This window comes from Rhodotorula paludigena (genome assembly GCF_050403205.1).
Source record: "Rhodotorula paludigena JCM10292 DNA, Rt_paludigena_JCM10292v1_ctg64, whole genome shotgun sequence".
Taxonomy (NCBI): domain Eukaryota; kingdom Fungi; phylum Basidiomycota; class Microbotryomycetes; order Sporidiobolales; family Sporidiobolaceae; genus Rhodotorula; species Rhodotorula paludigena.
Window position 1 is genome coordinate 13,681 of NW_027481394.1, and position 20,371 is coordinate 34,051.

A 20,371-nucleotide genomic window follows, 5' to 3' on the forward strand; every position below is an offset into this window, starting at 1 on the left:
CGAGCCGCAACCGTGCAGCGGTCCATCTAGTAGAGGAACGAGCGCATCGGCTCCTCGAAGGCCTCGCGGATCTCGTCGACAGACTTGCCGAGGGCGAGGAGAATCTGCAGAGAGGCCTTCAGGTCAGACAAGATCTCGGCGTGGGACGGAAGGCGGAAAGGCGCACCTGCAAGAGACGGCGCGACTTGACCGGGTTGAGGAGGGCCGAAGAGATGTACTGGCCAGGAGTCTCGCCAGGGACGACGGCACCTGCAAGTCGTCTAAGCCCTGTGAGCATGTACGCTGTCACTCAAGTGGAGAGTAGCTGCAACGTACCGTTGTTGATCTTGGTCGACGCGACGACGGGGATGCCCTGCTCGATCACGTAGTCGAGGTTGTCGGACGCGAAGGGCGAGATACCGCCAGCGCCCGTGCCTGCGCGAGAAACCGCAGGTCAGGAACCTCAGTCTGGCAGACGGCCTCGTTGGCACGCGGCAAAAATCTGCAAGCGTACCAGCGCCAATAAAGCCCTTGGCGCCGTGCGCGACCGAGACGTTGACACCGTCAAAGACGGCCTCCTGGTGCGAGTAGAGGATGTCGACGCGGGGGAACTCGGTGACGTTGGCGATGTCGTAGACGCGCTTGAAAGTCGGCTGCGAGGGCGGGTAGTAGAAGAAGGGAGCCGTCGAGAGGAGGCCTGTGCCACCCCGAAAGGAGTCAGACGTGAGCTGTGGCGCGAGACTTGCGAGAACAGAACGCACCTCCGACAAAGCCTTGCTCCGGCGCCTTGAAGGTGTCGAGAGCGTTGGCGTTCGTCTTCTCGCAGTAGTAAGCCTGTGAAAGAGGCGTAAGCGGGCACATAGCATGCGTTGACGTATCAAGCGAACCTGGCAGATGCGGTCGTTGAGGGTGATGAGGACGCCGCGGCCGTGCGAGCTGGGCGAGATGGCGGTCTGGACGGCCTCGATGAGGTTGTACGGGCTATATGAGACAAGGCGTAAGTTTTGTCATCTCGGACCGCCGTCCCTAGGACGCACCCATCAGCCGAGATGGCAGTGGCAGGACGCATGGCGCCGACAACGACCGCGGTCTTGTTGCACGTCAGCGTGGCATCAATCGTGAACGCCGTCTCCTCGAGCGTGTCGGTGCCGTGGGTGATGACGCTGCAGATTTGAGACGAGCTATGAGTGCAAGTCTCGTTTGGAAAGGTGAGGTTGCGTACACGGCGTCGTATGGCGCATTGTCCGAGCAGAGCGCCATGTTGGTGAGCTTGCTGAGTTCGATAACGATGTCGTCGGTGATGGACTGAAGACGGTGCGGAGTCAGCCGCAGTCAGAAAAATCGCTGAAATGGCCCGACTTACGCCCGAGTCGACGTTCGAGACCTGCATGCCATCAACATTCGAGATGCTGTTCGCCAATAAAAGTCAACTAGGTGCTAAAAGGCCGTCGTGTCTGGCGAAGCCTCACTTCAGAAGGATGGGGACAGCGTCGACGAGCGCCTCGACGCCAATTGAGCCAGCCTTGTAGTTGGTCGCGTCAGTCGCCGAGCCTGACGCGCCCGCAATGGTGCCACTGCAGCAATGCAAAGCTGTCAGCAGTGCTGCAATGAAAGTGAAAGACCCGCAACCTGCTCACCCGGTCGCCATGATGAGGGTCCTCGGGAGCGACTCATTGACGGGGCTCGAGTAGGTGATGTTGAAGTCGGGCTGGACAGCCGTGTCGCGCTTCTGAAGGAAGTCGACGACGGTGCGCTGACCGGCGAAAGGGGCAGCAGCAGCCGAGCCCACGAGAGCAGCAGCGAGAGCGGTGCCAAAGAGCATGTTGTCGGGATGAAAGGAGGCGGAGGGGTGTGCGGAATGGAGGGACGGGGAAGAAGACCAAGCAGGCAAGCGGGACAGAGACAGAGCAAGAGAGAAAAGAGGGCCAGCGCTAGAACGAAGCATGCACCCCCGTGCGCACCCTATCTCGACCTCGGCCGGGATCACATGTCCGCAACGCTGGCGGCGGCCCACGGCGGCTCGAGGGCGAGGGTCCAGGAAAAGATTGAGCGGGGGAGGGGAGACCAAAGCAGGCTGGGTGCATGCAGATGGGCGGGCTAGCTTGCATTCGGCAATCCACGCGATTGCGGAGGCGTGATCGCCCGAGACGCAGGAAGTGGTGCCTCGCGGCCGCAAGATAGCGCCGTCTGGCAGAGGGAGTACCGGTATCAGAGACAGCCTGTCGTGTGCAAAGACGTTGAGCAGGTGAAAGGCCGACGGGAGAGGACTGAGCCAAGGAGCGAGAGCGAGAGAAGAGGAACTCGTCGACTCCGCCCAGCACCGCTGCAAGACTTCTGCGACTCCCTGTGCCCTGATACAGCCAGCTGACTAGTTGCTGAGCCCCGTACGACTTGCGCACGACTCGCCAGACACGCTCGTCGCGGAGCACGCGGTCTCCCCCACACCCTCCGGACGTCGGCTCCTCGACTCTCGCTCTTCCGCACCTCCAGAGACTGCAGAGATGAGCTCGACGCTGTCTGAAGGGGACTCTGTCACCCCGCGCGACATCCTCTCGCTCCCTCGCCCCGCCGCCGCCGTCGCCAACCCCTCCGGTACCCGCGCACTCTGGCCGTCGTCCACCTTCGACTTTGCCGCTGCAGGAGGCAAGGGCCGCAGCGAGAAGAGCATCTACCTCGTCGAGCTCGCCTCGACGCAGCATGAGGGCACGGCCGATGCCGAAGACTTCAGCAGGACGACCGATCCGCGTGCGGTCCTCTCGAGCCTCGCGATGACCGACGCCGCATGGCTCGACGACCAGACCATCGCCTTTCTCCGGCCCGCAGTACCGCATGGCGAGGCTGTGGCCCAGGGCGACGCCGGCGAGCGCATCGACCACCCGAGGGCGATGAGCGACGAGGCGTTCAAGAAGAAGCGCGCGGCGTGGGCTGGTATGGACGGCGGCGAGGGCACCGAGGTGTGGGCCAAGGACGTCGAAAACGGCGACGAGTACCTCGTTGGCAAGCTTCCGGTTTCGTGCGTCCGGTCTCGCACAGAATGCGCCAGCTGCTGCTTCTCACACGGTCTTTGCATCGCAGGATCTCCGACTTGACGATCCGCCAAGTCCCCCGCTCGTCTTCCACCGTCGCAGACGAAGCGCTTCTCGCCTTCAGCGCGACGGTCTACCCGGACGGCGACATCTGGAGCGTCCCGCAGCACGACCAAGAGCAGGAGGACAAAGCCGCCGGCTCGGACGGCAAGGTCTACGACTCGCTCTTCGTGCGGCACTGGGACGAGTGGTCGCCGACTGCCGGGCAGAAGAAGCAGGTTCACTACGTCCGCCTTACGCGTGAGCTCGATGCGCCAAAGAAGGCCGATCAGGAGCACATCGACGCCGACTCGGATGCTTCGCTCGAGGACTTCGAAATTGTTGAAAAGCCGTCGACGGCTTCAGCGAACGGCAAGACTCGGCGCTGGGCCATGGAGCCGCGCCGGCAGGGCGAGCTGTGCGCGCAGGGCAGCCAGCCCAACGTCGTCAGCCCACTCAAGGGCACGCCGCTCGAGTGCCCCGTTGGTCCTTTCGGGGGCTCCTCCGACTTCTCCTTCTCTGCGACGCACCTTCTCTTCCATGCCAAGGACCCGCACGTCAACCCGGCGTGGCACACCCGCACGCAGGTCTACCTCGTGCCCCTCGTCCCGCGCTCGCCCGCCGACGCCGAGCCGCGCGCCATCACGCTCGGCACGCAGGGCGCATGCGCGTCGCCCGTCCTCTCGCCCGACGGCAAGCGCGCCGCGTGGCTCGAGATGCGCGAGGACGGCTACGAGGCGGACCGCCACCGCGTCATGATCTACGAGGTCGCCACGGGTGAGCGCTGGGGCGCGACGGAAGAGTGGGACCGCAGCCCTGGCAGCATTGTCTGGGCGCCCAGCGGCGACAAGCTGTTCCTGCAGACCGAGGACCAGGGCCACGTCAAGGTCTTCCAGCTCGACGTGCCGAAGTCGTCTTCGGCCGCGACCGCCAAGAAGCCCGAGCCTGTCGCGCTGACGAACGAGCACTCTACGACGTCGATGCATCCTCTTTCGGACACGAGCCTCCTCTTGACCTGGAACAGCCTCACGTCGCCTAACGGCCTCTCGCTCCTCTCCGTCGCGCCTCCCTCATCGCCCTCGCCCTCTCCTACCGTCGAACTCACCCCACTCGCATCGCTCACGAAGCACCTCGCCGCGCGCAAGTCGCTCTCGCGCGGCGAAGAGTTCTGGTTCGGCGGCGACCAGGGCCAGAGCGTCCACGGCTGGATCTGCTTCCCGCCCGAGGCCGAGAAGGCGCGCTTGGCGCGCAAGGACGGAGTCGCGTCCGAGGGGGCGGCGAAGGGCAAGAAGTGGCCGCTTGCGTTCCTGTGCCATGGTGGGCCGCAAAGCGCGTGGAACGACGGGTGGTCGACGAGGTGTGCGTCCGCGCAAGCCTCTCAGTCGTCTCATCTCATCAGAGACAACAGATGCTGATGCTCGCCTTGCCATGGGAACGTACAGGGAATCCGAATGCCTGGGCCGGCCACGGGTACAGTACGTTCGGACAGCTCTGTCGAACGCTTGCTTGTGCTGACAAGAGCTGACATGCCCGTTCCGCGCCCCAGTCACCGTTGCCATCAACCGTACCGGCAGTACTGGGTTCGGGCAGGAGTTCTGCGACAAGATCAAGGAGGACTGGGGCGGCGCGCCCTTCCGGGTGCGTTCGAATTCCTCGCTCTTTTGTCTAGTTCAGACAAGGCTCTCGCTCACCCTTTGCTACTTCACCGGCGCCTACAATGCAGGACCTCGTCGCCGGTCTCGAGTTTGTCAAGCGTGCTTATCCCGAGATTGACCCAGAGCGGACGGTGCGTAGCCCCACCTCTTTCCGCCGAGAATGCTGTACCGCGACTGATTTCATACGTCGGCGACCGCGCTCCGGACATAGGCTGCTCTCGGCGCCTCGTACGGCGGGTTCATGGCCAACTGGATCCAGGGCCACAACGACCAGATGGGCTTCAAGGCGCTCGTCTGCCACGACGGCGTATTCAACACGGCCAACACGTGGTTCGCCACCGAAGAGCTGTGCGTGTCGCGCTTCTCACCACAAGCCGTTCTGCTACTGAGCACGTTTCGGGCTGCCAGATATTTCCCCACGCGCGAATTCGGCGGACAGCCCTGGGAGGTGCCGGAGAAGTACGCCAAGTGGTCGCCGCACCAGCACATCAAGCACTGGAAGACGCCGCAGCTCGTCATCCGTACGTCCCCTTTGCCCGCAAAGCGTCGAATGAGACTGACCGCGCTTCCCACCGCAGACGGCTCGAAGGACTACCGCCTGGTCGAGTCGGAGGGCCTCAGCGTCTTCAACACGTTCGTCTGCACCACTTCAGAACAGCTCGATCCTTTCTGACACACATGCGTTTGCAGCCTTCAACGCCTCGGTGTGCCCAGCCGACTGCTTATCTTCCCGTCCGAGAACCACGTTTGTCCGCTCCCGCACTTTCGACCACTCAACTTGCTGACCTTGATGCCGACGCGCAGTGGGTACTCCGCCCGCAAAACTCGCTCAAGTGGAGTGAGGAAGTGTTCCGCTGGATTGACGAGTGGACAGCCGAGGACAAGGTCGCTTCCGCTCCGCCGCCTGTTCGCCCGCCGCCGCCCCAGTCGAGGGCACAGGAGGCGGTCGCGGCAATGCGCAAGCCTGGCTACCAGGTCGAGTACAGCGCCGGCCTGTTTGAGTAGACGGATGAAGCTCTCCCTCTGCACTGTACAGGCGTTCTCATTGAGCGGAAGATCTGCACTGCGGGGGTCGATGGACAGGCGTTGGTACACAACAGAGAACGGGGCCCGGTGAGCTGTACAACAGAGGGAGAAGAGAGCGCTACACGCCACTCGCCAGGAGCGACAAGCAATGCGCCTCGAGGTCCTGCCACCCGCCGCCGACCCTCACGAGCACCTTCTTCTCGCCCTTCTTCGCCCTCGGCCCGACGCGGTCAACGAGTTTACACATGGCCGGCGCGCCGACCTGTCCTGGCAGGCCGAGCGCATACCTTGCCTGGAACAGCTCGATCTGGCCCGCCTGGACGCGCGAGAGCGGTGCGTCGACGCGCGTGACGTGCAGCAAGAGCGGGAGCGAATTGACAATGCCGCTGATGGTGACGTCGAGAGGGTCGTGCGCATTGGCGATGTACGCGCCGTGCGACGAGTCGCCTCCGCCCGGCGTCGTCGCGCGGTCGAGCGAAGGGCGGTACGACGAGAGGGAAGAGGGCGGGCGCGAGAGCCGAGCGGCGTTCGTGCTAGAAGTGCGCGGCGTAGCCTGGCCGTCTTGGCGGTACGTAGACGGTACGCGCGGGACAGGCGGCGGGCGGGAGGCGGACGGCGGCGCACGAACAGAAGCGAGACGCTGCGCCTGCGCCATGAGACTCGGCTCTGGCGTTTGCGAGCGGTAGTAGAGAGAGGACGAATTGGAGAGGGCCGGGCTGATTGGGCGTGACGGGGTCTTCGGTCCTTGCACCCTCGAGCGGGAAGCTGACAGCGGAGGCGGACCGAATGATCGACTGAGAGAATAGCGGTTCATGCCCGAGATGGGCGGACGGCTGTGACTCGGCGTCGGCGACACCGCCCGCGCCAGAGAGGCAGACATGTCGGGGTCGTCGAAGCCGAAAGCGCCGCTCTGCCTGCGCATGACAGACGAAGGGCGCGGGATCTTGCTCGGCGTCTCGGGACGGTCGCGCGGCGCGACGGACGAGGTGTCCGAGAATGCCGGCGAAGCGGGACGCGCCGCGCCCGGACCGTACGAGCGCGACATGCTCGACGAGACCGAGAGGCGAGACGACGGGCGGGCCAAGCCCATCGCGGATGTGCGGCCCGAGCGCGGCTTTGATGCCGAAGCCGAAAGCACATCGCGATCCTCTACGGGCTTGACTGAGGGGTTCCATCGCGGCCGGCTCTCGCGGGTCACGCTCGACACCGGCGAGACGGGCCTTCGGGGCTGATACCCTGAACCGTGACTGGCGGAGAGCGAGCTCGACATGCTCGACGAGAGGGCCGACACGCTGCGTCGATGGCTCAGCATGTAGGCCGGGCGAGGTGGCGTCAAGCCTGTCGAAGCAGGCGTGGCGTGCGAATCGCTCACGAGGCGCTTGAGGCTCTTCGGAGGGCGTGGCGGGGTGGGGCGGGACGTCGAGGCGCGCAGTCCGCCGTATTCGTCGGGCGACGCAACTGTGCCGAGCGTCGCGATGGTCGGGGACGAAGAAGAGGGTTTCAGCGGTCCACCGCGGGTCGGCGTGTCGTACGAAGGCCCGGAAACGGAGCTGAGGGGGCCGAGCGCGCTAGGCGAGCGGCGCAGGGGAAGGCGTCCGGGCGAGGCGATGTCCCGAGGCGGGGTGAGCGTGCTCCCGAATTCCGCCTGTCGCCCGTTCGTGCCCGCAGCCTGCTTGAGTAGCCGCTCGACGCCGTGCATGTCGGCCTCGATGAGCTGAATGCGCTCCTGCAGACCCTTCCACTGCGCCTTCATCTCGCCGTACCGCCGCAAAACCTCGCCGTTCTTGGTGCTGCGATCGGCGATGCCTTTGCCGAGAATTTTGAGCACGCGTTCGCAGGCGGGCGAGTAGTACTTGACCTTTGCGCGCAGGCTGCGATAGAGCTCGCCGTGCGCCGAGAGCAGCTGCTGCGCTCGTGCCGTGTCGCCAGCGAAGGGGGCCCGGTTCGGCGAAGAGGAGGAGAAGGCGGGTGCAGAGGGAGAGCGAGGCAGCCCTGACGAGGTAGGCTGGCCAGTTGCGGCGACACGGCGCTGGACGTCGGCGATGAATTGCTGGCTCTGTGTGAGCACCTTGTCGAGGCTGCGCATCATGTCGACCGCCTGGCCGGAAACGCTGCGGAACACGACGAGCCATTTGTCCTCCTTGAGCTCGTCGTTCAGCAGCTCGGCATCCTTCTGCACCGTCTCCCATTCGTGCACGGCATCGTCCCACTTCCGCCGCATGAAAGCGAGCTCGCCGCGCGCGTCGACGAACGTCTTCTCAAGTAGAGGCTTGACCTGCTCCTCGGCCGCGACAAAGTCCTGCGCAAGGGCTGTGAGCGAGTTGTACTCGCCATGAGCGGGAGGACGGCGCACCTTGCGGACCTCGTCCATCTTGTCTTCCAGCCTCATCAGGGCACCGTCCACCTCGCTGACGGGCGCGGCAGCGGCGCTCGCGTCGTTACTGTCCTGCGGATGCTCCGGCGAAGCGTCGAAGCCGCTGCTTGGCGGTCGCGGAGTACGGTGCGGGTCGTTCGAGGGCGCGGCCGAAGTCGCATGGCGCAGCTCCTGTATCTCGAACAGGAGCGTGTTGACCTCTTGGATACCCATCAAGAGCTCGGTGACGCTGGACGAGACGCCGAGAAGCGCCAGCTCGTCGAGGACGGGTGCTTCGGGTGCAGCCGAGGTCGCGCCAGCACTTTCCGAAAACGCAGCCCCTGTAGTCGCCTTGAACGGCGTCCCGCTCGACGAAGGCGGCCAGAGACTCGCGCCTCGGCCGTTTGTGCTCGGCAAAGGCGGTCCTCGCACAGCGGAAGGGGAGTCGACCTCCTTCCCCCCCTCCTGGGCGTGCGTTGGCCTCGGCGAGATGTCTGAGGGGTCGACCAGGGAGAGGCTGGCAAGGTGAGAGGCGAGATCGCTGCCGGGAGAGTTGCCAAGCGAGAGGGACGATGAGGAGACAAGTGGGGTCGAGGGGGTGGCGAGCGCATTGGCGGTAGACGAGGGTGTCAGCGGTGCTCGCCGTGGTGCTGGAGCACTTGTCGCCCCATTGCCGTCGCTGCTCGCACGGTTGGGGATCAGGAAACGCGCCTTTCAACGAGGTTGGCTGATGGACCCGCGAGGGGCAGTGGCGGCCTACGTAGCGCTCTTGGCAGAGTTGGACGTACCCAGCAGCGCTCGAGACTCCCTCGGCCGGCACCATGTCCACCGAGCAGCGCGTCGAGCGCGACGCCTCGCGAGTCTCGTGCGGCGACGAGCCGAGTCCGTCGGTAGAAGAGCGACGTGGAGACTTGAGCGGACGGTCAGGTGTAGCGAGGCGCGCAATAGATCCCAGTAGCTCGCTCATAGCCTGCAAGGCTGGACTCGAGCGGATGAGAAGCGTGGCAGAGGACCGAGCCTCGTCCTCCTCGTGCACCGCCTCACATGCCGCGTGCAACTTGCGCGGTTCGCTGCGCTTTGACGCATCTCCAGGCGAGCTTTAATCTGCTTGACGATAGTGACCTATGGCACTCGAGGGCTGAGCAAGACTGGGAAACACGTGACAAGTTTCGTTCCGCGTGAAAGTCAAGTCCAATCCTCTACACCTCCTTCTTGAGGTTCCTCGGGCTCCTCCTGACCGTCCGTGTCTTGGGCGTATCGAGTGGCGCAGGTTCGCGCTCCTCGACCTTGACCGCCCTCGCCCTCGTCACCCTCTTCGGCGTCTCCTCCAGAGCCCCCACACCTTCGCCCCTCGCCTTCTCCGCGCCCTTCCTTCCCCGCTGCTCAACCCGGCCCGCGACCTCGAAGAACGCCATCGCGAGGAAAGCGACCGTCCGGTCCGCCCTCGCCTTGGCCGCGCCGCCTGCAGCGCTCCAGAACCGCTCGTACGTCTCCCTCGCCGCGTCCGTCCTCTCGAGCGCAACGAGTGCGAGCGCCCACAGGCCGTGCGCAAGGAAGTCCTCCCGTGGCGAGTATCGCGCAGCGCGGCGCGCGAGCGCCGCTTCGCGCTCGAGCAGCGCGGCCGCGGCAGGGCCAGCCGACTCGCCTGGCCCGGCCGACTCGATCGCGAGGAGGAGCGCGACGAGATCGTCGTGTGGATGCTCGGCGACGGCGCGGGCGAGGACGGCGCGGCGGGCGAGCGAGAACGGCGCCGTCGCGAACGTCCACGCGAGGAACGGCGCTGTGCCCTCGCACGCGTCCTCCGACGCGGCGAGGGCGTCCGAGTCGCGCAGGCCCGTATAGCGCGTATCGACGACGTAAGCGTAGTGCGCTGCCGCGCGCGCGGGGTCGAGCTCCTCGTTTGCGATGAAGGCGAGGCGGGCATGCGCGGCGGGGTAGTCGTGCCGGAGCGAGACGGCGCGCTCGAGGCACGAGCGCGCTTCGGCCGTGCGCTTGCCACCCGATAGATGCAGGAACTCGCCGAGGAAGGCCAGCGCAGTGTAGGAGTGCGGATCGAGCGTGATCGCGCGCTGCAGGTGCTCCTCGATGAGCAGGGCACAGTCTGCCGAGCGCGGGACCAGCTTGGCGAGCGACTTGGCGAGGTACTCGTGCGCAAAGGCGAGCGATTCGTCCCGTTTGAGCGCCGCACGGAGCGAGATTACTGCGCCCTCGTAGTCGCCGAGGCGGAACTTGACCCGTCCGAGGCTGGCTCGCGGCGTTGCGCGTGCCTGGTCGAGGCGAACAGACCGCTCGAACGCCTCTGCAGCCTCCACGAGGTATGCGCCCCTGCTCGCGTCCCGTTGAGCGAGGCGATACAGCGTCCGCCCAAGCCACTCGCTCGCGAGCGCCTTGTCCGGCGGGGCGCAAGCGAGACCGCAGATGTTACGGAATGTAGTCGCCGCCTCGCTCAACTGCCCCTTGGCATACTGCTCAATCCCACGCGGCAGGAGCGCCCGAGCTTCGAGGAGCGCATCACCGTGCAGCTCGAGGAGGGGCGAAGTCGCTCGCGAGCGAGGCGGAGAGACGGGCGTGTCGGTGCGAGAGCGGCGAGTGCACATCGCCGCGGTCGTCGAAGACGTGCGGCGGTGCAGGATGAAGGGGATGGAAGCACAGCCGGCGGTGGCGAGTGCGGCGGCGAGGAGGTAGAAGGGGAGCGAGAAGGTCGAGCCGATCGGGATGGGCGTGGCAAAGTGGCTGACGACGGTCGTCTCATTCAGCGGGACGTAGCGCAGCGAGCGAGTAGGCTCGAGCTGCGGCTCGTTGACGGCAACGGGCAAGTCGCGTCTGCGAACGGAAATTGCGAGGGCGACGGCGAGAGCGAGCGACAGAAGCTGCCACCCGCGAGACGACGCCGAAGCTGCCGGCGACAGCGCGCTGAAGAAAGACGAAGGCTCGTCAGGGCCAAATCCAGATGCGCCGAGGACACAGACGTACGGAGAGGGCTTGACGACCGGCTCGTCTTCCTCGCTCGTGTCGTCCACCACCTTGTCCTCCACAGCCGCTTGATCAGGCGGCGGGACGGTACTAAGCGTGATGTCTTCGCCTGGGAGCTGCTCGACGAGGTCGAGCAACGCGCCCGTCCCGCTACTGATGCGTCTGTCATTGCCTGCACCGTCCGCGGAGAAGCCCGACGACCAGCCGAGGTGCGCGTGCCGTGTCGCCTCGATGATGGACGAGAGAGCATCGTCACTCTCAATCTGCGCCCAAGATCGAGTCAAGGAGCGGGTTCAGTTCAAACCGCACCGGGGAGTTCAGCAGCAACCGTGAGGAGCGCACCGTCGACGACCCGTCGCCCCGAGCGTGCCGAAGCGTCTCCTCAAGCCAGTGCGAGAAGTCGCTCTGACTGCGCGTCACTGGTTGCGCGAGAAGCGCATCTTCCTGGCTATCGGTCAGGCCGTCGTGCCCTAGGAGAGGCGCAGGGTCTTCGTCGTTCACGGCCGAGGACAGGAGCGCCCGCTCGGCGGCCCCATCGTCCGACTCCGCCTTGATCGAGATGCGATCGTCGTCATCGCCGGACAAACGTATGGGCGAGGCGAGCTGGGCTGCAAGACCAGCGGGCCGGCGCTCGTCCGGCTCCGGTGTCGGCAAGTGAACCAGTCCTTCCTGAACACTCGCCTCGCCACCGGTCCCGTCCGCGGCGCGCGGCTCATGCGCGCTCAGTCGGTCCCACGACGACATGACCACCGAGCCCACCTCGTCCCTCGCCTCCTCCGCCCTCGCGCTCGGCTCGCTCTCCCTCTCGCGCCCCTCGACCGACCCGACGAGCGACCGCGTTGCTTGCCCCGCGGGCTCGGTCGACCCGGTCGCGCCCGTGCCGCGCGACGAGTGCGGCGAGAAGAGGAGCGCGGCGGACGCGGCGGCGTCGGCTTCGGAGAGGGCCGTGACGAGGGAGGCGAGGGAGGAGGACGGGGGAGATGGGGGCGTGGCCGTCATGCTGGCGTTGCGGTCGTGGTTGGGGTCGCGACCGGGCACCTCGGCCGGCAGATGTGCGAGCTTGTGCAGGACAAGGGGCCGGCTGGACGTCGAGAGGCGGGGACGGCGTCAGGCGCTGTGTTGGGCGGCAGGCTGGGTTGAACGATCGTTCCGGGTCGTACAAGGATGGGCCAAGCGAAGAGGAGAGCAGAAGGCAGGAGCGTGACTGGGAGCCGCTGAGCGAAGATGGCGGGCAGGTCCTCGTACTCTAGCGCAAAGGGGCTCTAGCTGATGAGACCCGTACAGGCTCAGACTGAGACGGCACGATCGGTCGCGGCAACGGACAGAGGTGGCTGGCTGGTCGAGTCGCAGTCTCAACGGTGGACCAGTTCGAAGCGGAACCGGAGAGGGCGCGCTAGCTGGTGATGAGACCCGCTCGAAACACAGCTGAACGGGGCCAGCCAGGATGCAGCAGCAGGGCAGGAGTCTAAGGCAGCGAGAGCTGTCATCGGTTTGCACGGACTTGTGGAGGCTGCGGCGGAGAGGAGACAAGTTGAGCGATCAGGGGGTCCGCCCAGCAGGCGGTGCTCGGGGATCGCACAGTCTGGAACGGTACACGCAAGCTTTGCGGCAGTGCGAGAGAGAGAAGCCGAAGGAAGGGGAGAAAAGGGCGAGCGGGACACGGCACTCCGCGGTTGCCGAGGCGGCGCGGCGAGTCGGGCTGGCGACGCGCCGTCGAGTCGGCCGGTCTTGGTCAGCCCGAGAGACTCGCGTGCTGAGTCGTGCGACCCGCGCAGAGCCATGGCCGACTCGCTGCAGCCGCCGCAGAGCCCGTCTGCCCCCGCCCCGACCTCGCCCTCGCCCAAGAGCGTCTCGTTCGACGACACGCCCCTCCCGGCCGCAACAGCAGCAGCAGCAACAACGGCGTCTGGCACCGCAGCGTCTTCCTCGGCGACTGCACCCCGTCCACAGCCCAAGCGCCGCAGATCCAGCCTCAAGCAGGGCCTCACCATGCCCTACGTCCCGCCCAAAGCCCTCTACTCGCACCCGGACCCGCTCCTCCGCCGCCTCCGCCTCCGCGACGGCTTTGGCAAGGACGTCGACCTCGAGCGCGAGTTCCGCGACACCAAGCTCGTCCTCTTCTTCTTCGGGTGCGCTCACTCGCCCGACTCGCGACGACGAGGCGACGAGGTACTGACGAGGGCTCGAGTGCGGGCGCAGCGCGACCTGGCGGGGGAGCTCGCGCGAGCCGTTCGACCTCCTGACGACGTTTGCGCGCAAGCACCCGCACCAGTGCAAGGTCGTCTACGTCTCGGTCGACCAGACCGAGGCGGCGTTCGAGGCCAACACGCGGCAGAAGCCCTGGCTCGCGATGGAGTGCGTCTGGCCCCTCTACTTTGCGTCTCCTGCGCTCTCGTGCTGACGCTCACGAGCGCACAACCCAGGTGGAACGACGGGTCCAACATGTCCCCGCCGGACGACGTGCCCGTAGAAGAAGAAGTGCCCCCAGCCGGCTCGACTCCGACCTCTGCGCCGCTCGAGCCGTTCCTCCTCGCAGGCGACCCGGACCTCGAAGAGGAAGTGCACGTGCAGGACCCTGCGGGCTCCCTGTACCTGCGGCCGTACTCGCGCGTGTACCTCGCCGACAAGTGGACCATCCTCGGCGTGCCCAACCTCGTCGCGTACCACGTCCCGAGCCGCAAAGTCCTCACGTACCATGCGCGGTGGGAGCTCCTCAAGGACCACAAGGCAGACGCGACGTGGGCGAAATGGAGCCGCGGCGAGAAGGTCGAGATGACGATCGGCGGTGCGGCTGCCCCTCTCTTCCGGGTGACCAAGTGCACGACTGACGGTGCCCGCGCCCTCGCAGACTTCGTTCACGCCCTGCGATGGTCCCTCGGCTTGGCGGTGGTCGCAAGCGCGTACGCCATCGCGGTCCGGACAGGGTACATGGACGACGTCGTCGGCGACCTGAGCACAAAGTTGACGACCAACTGGCTCAGCTCGAGGCAGTGAGCCCGCGTGCTAGGCGCGCGAGTGTTGCGGGCCCGAGACTCTTGTGCTGTACTTTGCCCGCAGTCTGTTGTGCGATAGACCTCGTCTGTTCTTCCTCGCGTTTGGCTACCTCGCACGCTCTCGCGCGGCGGCGAACGAAAGGCACGGAAGACCAGCTCGTTCAGAGTTACAGAAGGCAGCAGAGGGGGGCGGATGTGCAAAAAAAAGGGGGTGAGCGGTGCGCCTGCGAAAGGGACGGTGCGGCGGCGACGACTGATGAGAGAGAACCGAGGCAAAGAGGGCGGACAGCGATAGAACGACCACGGAAGCGAAGCTCAGATGTCCTCCATCGCGCGTGCGAGCTGCGAGCGCGGGTCGGAGCAGGTCAGAAAGAGCGCAGCGCGAGAGAGAGCGAGCGCGCAGAGGACGCACCTCGTCGAGCTCGGCCTTGGACTTGTTGTACTTCTCGACGGCCTCCTCGTACTTCTTCTCCCACTGGTCCCGCTCCTGCTCGATGCGCGACACCTGGCGCTCAAAGTGCTCGGCCTTGACATCGACCTGTCGGAGCCTGTACGCGTAAGGGCGAAGTGTCAGCCTCGCAGCGGCGGCGGAGCACTGCGGAGCGGAGACGCACTTGTCGGTGGTTTCGCGGAGCTGCTTCTCGGCGTTGTCGAGCTCGCTCTCGAGGAGGGCGACCTTGCGGGTGAGCGTCTCGTTGGCCGAGCGGTGCGACTCCTCGTCCTCCTTTGCGCCCTTGTGCTCCGAGAGCTTGGTCTCGGCCTTGTCGAGGTCGCCCTCGAGGTTGGCAATCTTGTGCTGGAGCGAGACAATCTCCTGATCCTTCTGCATCAGCTCGTGGTCGAGCTTCTTGTTCTTGGCCTCGGCCCTGCGGGTGAGCGAGCGCGTCAGAGTCAGCTCACGCTCTGTGGAGTCGTAATGCCCCCCTCCCGAGACGCAACGGCGCGAGCGAGGGACAGGATGACCCGAGAGTGACGCGACTTTGGGAACGCGTCTCTGCGCGGCAACACAACGGGAGCGTGACGCACTCTTCTGCGCGGGCGATTGCGGCATCTGCCTCTGCGCGGAGGGACGTGAGGCGCTGCAGGAGGGAGCGGGGTGAGCGCGAGGAAGCGTGTGGAGCGGAGACGGAGGGGGGCGCGCGCACCTCGCGGATCTTGTCCTGCGCGGCGGGGGGGAAGCAGGGGGGTCAGTGTGGGTGCGAGGTGGACGGAGTCTGCACGTGCGCACCATGGCTGGCAGGTGCGGCGAGAGGTGGAGCGGGGCGAGGCGGTGCGGCAAGAGGCGAGAGCGAGCGCCCAAGTTGGCCGTGCCAGCGTCGACGCGGAGCAGCGCCGGGACCAGAGCCAGGCGAGCGCAGAGATGGACCAGGACGCGTTCAGGCAGCTCCTCGCAACCCCCGCACCCTCGTCCGCCCAGCCCGCCCCCCGCCCGCGCTTCGGCGCCCCTCCTCCAAAGCGCTCCCTCCCCGCCGCATCGTGCGCACAACCCCTCCCTGGCCCTGCTCGACTGGCGCATGCTCACGCCTGCTCCCACAGCACGTCCACCGCCAAGGCCACCGACTTTGCCCCGCGCAAGGCCCAGCCGCCAAAGCCTCGAAAGGCTCCCGATGGCTCCCTCTACCGCGACCGCGCAGCCGAGCGCAGGCAGGGCAAGGCCGGCGACTTTGCAGACGCTGAAAAGATGCTCGAGGTGCGCACCACGCCGCGAGGTTTTGTTGTCGCTCAGTGCTGACGGCCTCCTCTCTCCCGCTGCTACTTCCGCTTGCTTCTCTGCTTCCCACGCGCATTGCAGGACCTGAAAGCGCGCGACAACTTCAGTGAAGAGCAGCTGCAATACCTTGTGCGTCCCCTTCCACCCACTCCTTCCCTTTCCCGAGCTCACGTCCCTGCTTCCGCGCGCGATCCCAGGGCGGCGACGCGCACCACTCTGTCCTCGTCAAGGGCCTCGACATGGCCCTCCTCGAGCGCAACAAGCACGAGCAGGCCCTCCGCGCCGAGCAGCAGCTCGACGACGTCGAGGACGCGCTCGACGAGCAGCTCGCGCGCCGCGGCGAGGAACCGGCACCGGCGGCCGGGGACGACGACGACGATGCCGCGCGCCCGTCGTCCCAGGGCAGGCGCCGGAAGGGAAAGAGCAGGGACGAGCTCCTTGCGGAGCTCAAGGCTCGACGAGGGGGCGGCGCGGCGGGCGCAGAGGGAGATGCCGCACTACCGGCGGCAGGGGCAGAGTCGCGCTTCAAGCCCATCGGCGGCGGCGGGACCGGCGACAAGAAGGGCAAGGGCAAGGAGGCGCCGTCGGGGTGGAAGACGGTGGGCGCTGCAGACGGCGACAAGAAGCTGCGCAAGAAGAAGAAGAAAAAGGTCGTCGAGCCGGCGCCGGACCCTGCCCCTGTCCCTGCCGTCGCAGAGGCCGCCGCACCGCCTGCACCTCCTGCGCCGGCGCCGGCGTCTGCACAGTCCGATCCAGCAGACGACTTTGAAGACGACGGTGACATCTTTGGCGGCGCAGGCGAGTACAAAGGGCTCGACTCGGACTCGGACTCGGACGCCGACGGCGGCATTGGCCGTGCTGCGCCTCCTCCGCCACCGCCAGCAGCAATACCGCCTGCTTCTAGCGCGCCGAAGCGCAAATACTTTGACGACGACGACGAAGAGGACGACTTGAAGCTCTCTACCGCACCCAACGCCGTGACGGACCTCGCGGCGAAACAAGCCGCCGCCGACGCCGCCGCACTCGCCGGCGCCGACGGGGGAGCAGAAGAACAAGGGGGAGCAGGGGAAGAGGGCGCGCGGCCGGCGAGATTGCAGGCGTTGGCGGGGTCGGGCGGGTTCAGCGCCAAGGAGCTGCTCGAGATGGACAGGGCGGCCGCGGAGGAGGACAAGCGCAAGGCGGTGCGTTGGCCCACCTCGCTCAGCTCACGTTCACTGCCGTCGTGTACACTCGCTGATGCGCTTCTGGACCAACGTCGCAGAAAAAGGCCAAGTACAAGCAGACCGCGGCGGAGCGGCGCGAGAAGCGCGGCGACCTGTCCGAGGCCGACAAGGCGAACCGCGATTACCAGGAGATGCAGAACTACCTGAGCAAGAAGAAGGGAGGTGGCGGAGATTCGTAGCTTGCTCCGAAAGGTCGTCTCTCGCTTCTCAAGATCAATTCTCGTAGCACAGATGCCTTTCAGCGAGTGAGCGGAAGCTGTTGCGCGTTCAGAGCAGTCTACCGCCGCGAGAGGGCCTGCAGCGCCAGCGCCTCGAGGTCGACCTTGGCCTTCTTCGCGCTCGGCTCGTCGTCGTCTTCCTCGAACCGCGCGCGCCGGCCGCCCTTCTTCGGCTGCACCGGTGCGCGCGCGGGCCGCTCGGCGGGCGCACGAGCCGCCTTGTCGTCGTCGTCGTCGTTGTCGGACGCCGAGGGGAGGTCGATGTCGGAAAAGTCGGGGTGGACGATCTCGTCCGTCGGCTCGAACTCGAAGCCCTCGCCGTCGTCTCCGCGGAACTGCGGCAGAGCAGCGTACGAAAGTGAGCGGGATGCCAGGGACGGGAACAAGGTTGAGCACGAGACGCACCTCGCGCTCAATTTCCTTGCGCTTGCGCTTCTTTTCCCTCCGCGCCTCCTTCTGCCGCTCCTTGTCGAGCACATCCTGCTCCTGCAGCGCCCTCCCTTCGCGCTCGACAAACTCCTTGCGCAGCGCGTCGGCGTCGCCGAGCTCGGCAAACGCGCGCTCGTCGCCGAGCTCGTACAGCTCGTGCGCGCCGCCGTCGTCGTCAAAGACGAGCTTGGTCGGGTTGCCGCGCGTCGACAGCATCGCCTTCTTCGACTGGCCCATCTTGAGCTTGCGCTTCGAGAGGTAGCTCGACTCGGGCAGCTGCGCCTCGTCGAGCGTGTGGTCGCGCCGCTTGAGCGTGATAAAGTCGTCCTCGTCGTCGTCGGCTCCGCCGAGCAGCGCCGCCTTCTTGCCCTTGCCCTTGCCCTTGGGCGCGGCAGACGGCGCGAGCGCGTCCGAACCGGCAGACTCGTCGTCCGAGTTGTGGTCGATGAGCTTGGTGTAGTGGTCCGAGAGGATCGTCTGCGACTTTCGCGCAAACATTCGGTCGTACTTGGTCTTGACGCCCTTGGCCGCCTGGAGACGTGCATCGAGGTCAGTACGTCCGGGAATGGTGCTCTTGTGGGCGGAGGGACTCGCCTTCTCTTCGTCGTCCTCCTCGTCGCCGGCGCGCGTCCCCGAAGGGCCAGCCACCGCATTCTCCTCCTCGCTTCCGTCCTCGTCCTCGTCCTCACCCTCGCTCTCCTCCTCGTCCCCACTCTCATCCTTGCCGTCCTCGATCTCCTTCTTCAGCTCCTCGACCTGCCGCGCCTGGTTCTTCTTGTCGCTCGCCTCCTGCTTGGTGCCAAACTTGATCTTGGGCGCGCCCGCGAGTCCGAGCGACGCGGCGTACTCTTCGAGCGGGAGCGTGTCGAGCTTGAAGACCGACTTGTCCTTCTGGAGGTGGATCGAGCGGACGTACGAGATGAAGGCCTGTGCAAAGGACGACATTCTCAGCAACCTGGCATGGCGGCCGCAAGCTTTTGCCGAGAGGAAACGGCCGACGCACCCGCTGAGCGAGGAACTTGATCTCGGGGAACTGGAACGCGGCGCTCTGGAGCTGGCTCCGGATCGACTGCTTCTTCTTCTCGTTGGGCTTGATCTTGTTGACCTCGACCTTCTTGGCCTCGAGGCGGCGCACGAACCCTTCTTCCTCGCTCGGAAGGAGGAACAGGAGCGCCTTGCCCTTGGCCTGGTAGCGCGCCGTGCGGCCGACGCGGTGGATGTACGTCTCGACGTCCTCGGGCGCGTCGAGCTGCACGACCCAGTCGACGGCGGGGAAGTCGAGTCCGCGCGCGGCGACGTCGGTCGCGAACAGGACGGCGTGCTTGGACGTGAGGAAGCGCTGGTAGATCTCGAGGCGCTGCATCTGCTTCTGCTTGCCGTGCATGTGCAGCAGCGGGACACCAGGGCGCATGTGGCGGAAGTTCTCGTAGACGAAGCGGACCTGCAAAGCATGCGTGTGAGCTCGTAGTTGCGAATGAAAGCTATCGAGCAGAAGAAAAGCGCACCTGCTTGCCACTCGAGAGGAAGACGATCGTCTTGGTAAACAGGTGCGTCTTGATGAAGCTCCACAGCATGTCGAGCTTGGCAGGCAAGTCGACGACCATGTAGTGCTGCTCGAGGTTCTTGGGCACTTCTTCGACCGCCTCGTCGCCCTCGTCACCGTCCTCCGCCTTACCCTTACCCTTCGCGCCAACTCCCGCCTCACGGACCGCGACGTACTCCGGGTCCTTGAGCGAGAGACGTGCGAGGTCCTTGACGGACTTGGTCTGCGTCGCGGAGAACAGGAGCGTCTGGCGCGAGCGTGGGAGGTTGGCGATGATGGCGTTAAGCGAGGCCGAGAAGCCCATGTCGAGGATGCGGTCTGCTTCGTCGAGCACTGCAGCGGGAGCAGACTATGAGTTTCACGTGTACGCACGCGAAGGGAGCAGTCTCACGCACCGAGAAGCTGAAGGTGGTCGCACTCGAACCCGAGCGTCTGGTCCATGTGCTGGAGCAAGCGGCCCGGAGTCGCGACGAGGATGTTCATGCGCGACAAGCGGTCCTGCTCGTCCTTGAGGTTCTTGCCGCCAATGACGAGGCCGGCCGAGAACTGGTGCTGGTGCCCAATCTTGCGCAACACCTCGAAGATCTGGACGGCCTGGAGGTGCGGAGCATGTCAGCCGGGGTCGAGCATGCTGGTGGGGGAAGCAGCGACGAACCAGTTCGCGAGTGGGACTGATGACGAGTGCGCCGAGGCCGTCCTGCGGGCCCCACCGTTTGCGCAGGAGGATCTCGAGGACGGGGACGAGGAAAGCGAGCGTCTTGCCGCTGCCGGTGCGAGCTGCGCCGAGGACGTCCTTGCCCTTGAGCGATAGGGGCAGGGAGCGCTGCTGGATGTCGGTCATGCGGCCATAGTAGGCCGACTTGAGGCCCGCGAGGGTCTGGCGCGAGAGCGGGAGGTCGCTGAACTCGACGGCCTCATCGGTGGGCTGTTCGCGGGTTCGGGGCAGGTCAGTGCAAGCGCTCTGTGGTGCGCTGGGCAGGACCAGCGAGCTGCAATGCACCTCGAACGAGTCGACGAGCTGCTGGAGAGCGTCGAGCTCGTGACGGTCGCTCGCCTTCTTGTCGTTGCGCGGGCGCTGCTTGGCCTTTCCTTTTGCCCTGTCTGAGCGTGCAGAAGCAGCCTGTCCGGCCATGGTGGCAGCGACAGCCGAGAGCGCGAGCGGTGAGCGCAAGCAGGCGACGAGCTCGAGCGCGCGCGGCGAAG

The 20,371-nt window shown here is 66.0% G+C and overlaps 8 protein-coding genes across 8 annotated transcripts; 3 read left to right on the forward strand and 5 right to left on the reverse strand.

Annotated features, from left to right (window-relative positions):
• Positions 1-26: 26 nt before the first annotated feature.
• On the reverse strand, positions 27-1,801 carry JCM10292_005450 (uncharacterized protein; the record flags this gene model as incomplete). Its single annotated transcript, XM_076652054.1, has 11 exons — positions 27-104; positions 167-249; positions 316-414; positions 494-676; positions 741-813; positions 867-960; positions 1,017-1,142; positions 1,202-1,284; positions 1,343-1,388; positions 1,449-1,553; positions 1,617-1,801. The coding sequence occupies 11 exons, from the start codon at positions 1,799-1,801 to the stop codon at positions 27-29; spliced, it is 1,155 nt and encodes a 384-aa protein (XP_076502367.1).
• Positions 1,802-2,480: 679 nt separating this feature from the next.
• JCM10292_005451 (dipeptidyl-peptidase 5) lies at positions 2,481-5,704 on the forward strand (the record flags this gene model as incomplete). The annotated part of the gene is made up of 10 exons (XM_076652055.1): positions 2,481-2,992; positions 3,055-4,403; positions 4,487-4,519; positions 4,591-4,682; positions 4,768-4,830; positions 4,911-5,047; positions 5,108-5,220; positions 5,278-5,332; positions 5,390-5,444; positions 5,504-5,704. The coding sequence occupies 10 exons, from the start codon at positions 2,481-2,483 to the stop codon at positions 5,702-5,704; spliced, it is 2,610 nt and encodes an 869-aa protein (XP_076502368.1).
• Positions 5,705-5,843: 139 nt separating this feature from the next.
• On the reverse strand, positions 5,844-9,045 carry JCM10292_005452 (uncharacterized protein; the record flags this gene model as incomplete). The annotated part of the gene is made up of 3 exons (XM_076652056.1): positions 5,844-8,024; positions 8,079-8,757; positions 8,867-9,045. 3 exons carry the CDS (start codon positions 9,043-9,045, stop codon positions 5,844-5,846), a joined length of 3,039 nt encoding a protein of 1,012 aa, XP_076502369.1.
• A 232-nt stretch (positions 9,046-9,277) lies between these two features.
• On the reverse strand, positions 9,278-12,050 carry JCM10292_005453 (tetratricopeptide repeat protein; the record flags this gene model as incomplete). Its single annotated transcript, XM_076652057.1, has 2 exons — positions 9,278-11,314; positions 11,394-12,050. 2 exons carry the CDS (start codon positions 12,048-12,050, stop codon positions 9,278-9,280), a joined length of 2,694 nt encoding a protein of 897 aa, XP_076502370.1.
• Positions 12,051-12,830: 780 nt separating this feature from the next.
• Positions 12,831-14,045, forward strand: JCM10292_005454 (thioredoxin family protein; the record flags this gene model as incomplete). Its single annotated transcript, XM_076652058.1, has 4 exons — positions 12,831-13,180; positions 13,251-13,406; positions 13,475-13,836; positions 13,900-14,045. The coding sequence occupies 4 exons, from the start codon at positions 12,831-12,833 to the stop codon at positions 14,043-14,045; spliced, it is 1,014 nt and encodes a 337-aa protein (XP_076502371.1).
• A 314-nt stretch (positions 14,046-14,359) lies between these two features.
• Positions 14,360-15,275, reverse strand: JCM10292_005455 (tropomyosin; the record flags this gene model as incomplete). Its single annotated transcript, XM_076652059.1, has 6 exons — positions 14,360-14,386; positions 14,457-14,592; positions 14,659-14,910; positions 15,071-15,123; positions 15,190-15,204; positions 15,273-15,275. 6 exons carry the CDS (start codon positions 15,273-15,275, stop codon positions 14,360-14,362), a joined length of 486 nt encoding a protein of 161 aa, XP_076502372.1.
• Positions 15,276-15,404: 129 nt separating this feature from the next.
• JCM10292_005456 (uncharacterized protein) lies at positions 15,405-17,157 on the forward strand (the record flags this gene model as incomplete). The annotated part of the gene is made up of 5 exons (XM_076652060.1): positions 15,405-15,520; positions 15,581-15,734; positions 15,837-15,884; positions 15,953-16,936; positions 17,017-17,157. The coding sequence occupies 5 exons, from the start codon at positions 15,405-15,407 to the stop codon at positions 17,155-17,157; spliced, it is 1,443 nt and encodes a 480-aa protein (XP_076502373.1).
• Positions 17,158-17,255: 98 nt separating this feature from the next.
• Positions 17,256-20,300, reverse strand: HCA4 (RNA-dependent ATPase HCA4; the record flags this gene model as incomplete). Its single annotated transcript, XM_076652061.1, has 8 exons — positions 17,256-17,531; positions 17,602-18,156; positions 18,220-18,552; positions 18,629-19,066; positions 19,131-19,501; positions 19,564-19,762; positions 19,824-20,093; positions 20,169-20,300. The coding sequence occupies 8 exons, from the start codon at positions 20,298-20,300 to the stop codon at positions 17,256-17,258; spliced, it is 2,574 nt and encodes an 857-aa protein (XP_076502374.1).
• Between the last annotated feature and the right edge of the window lie 71 nt (positions 20,301-20,371).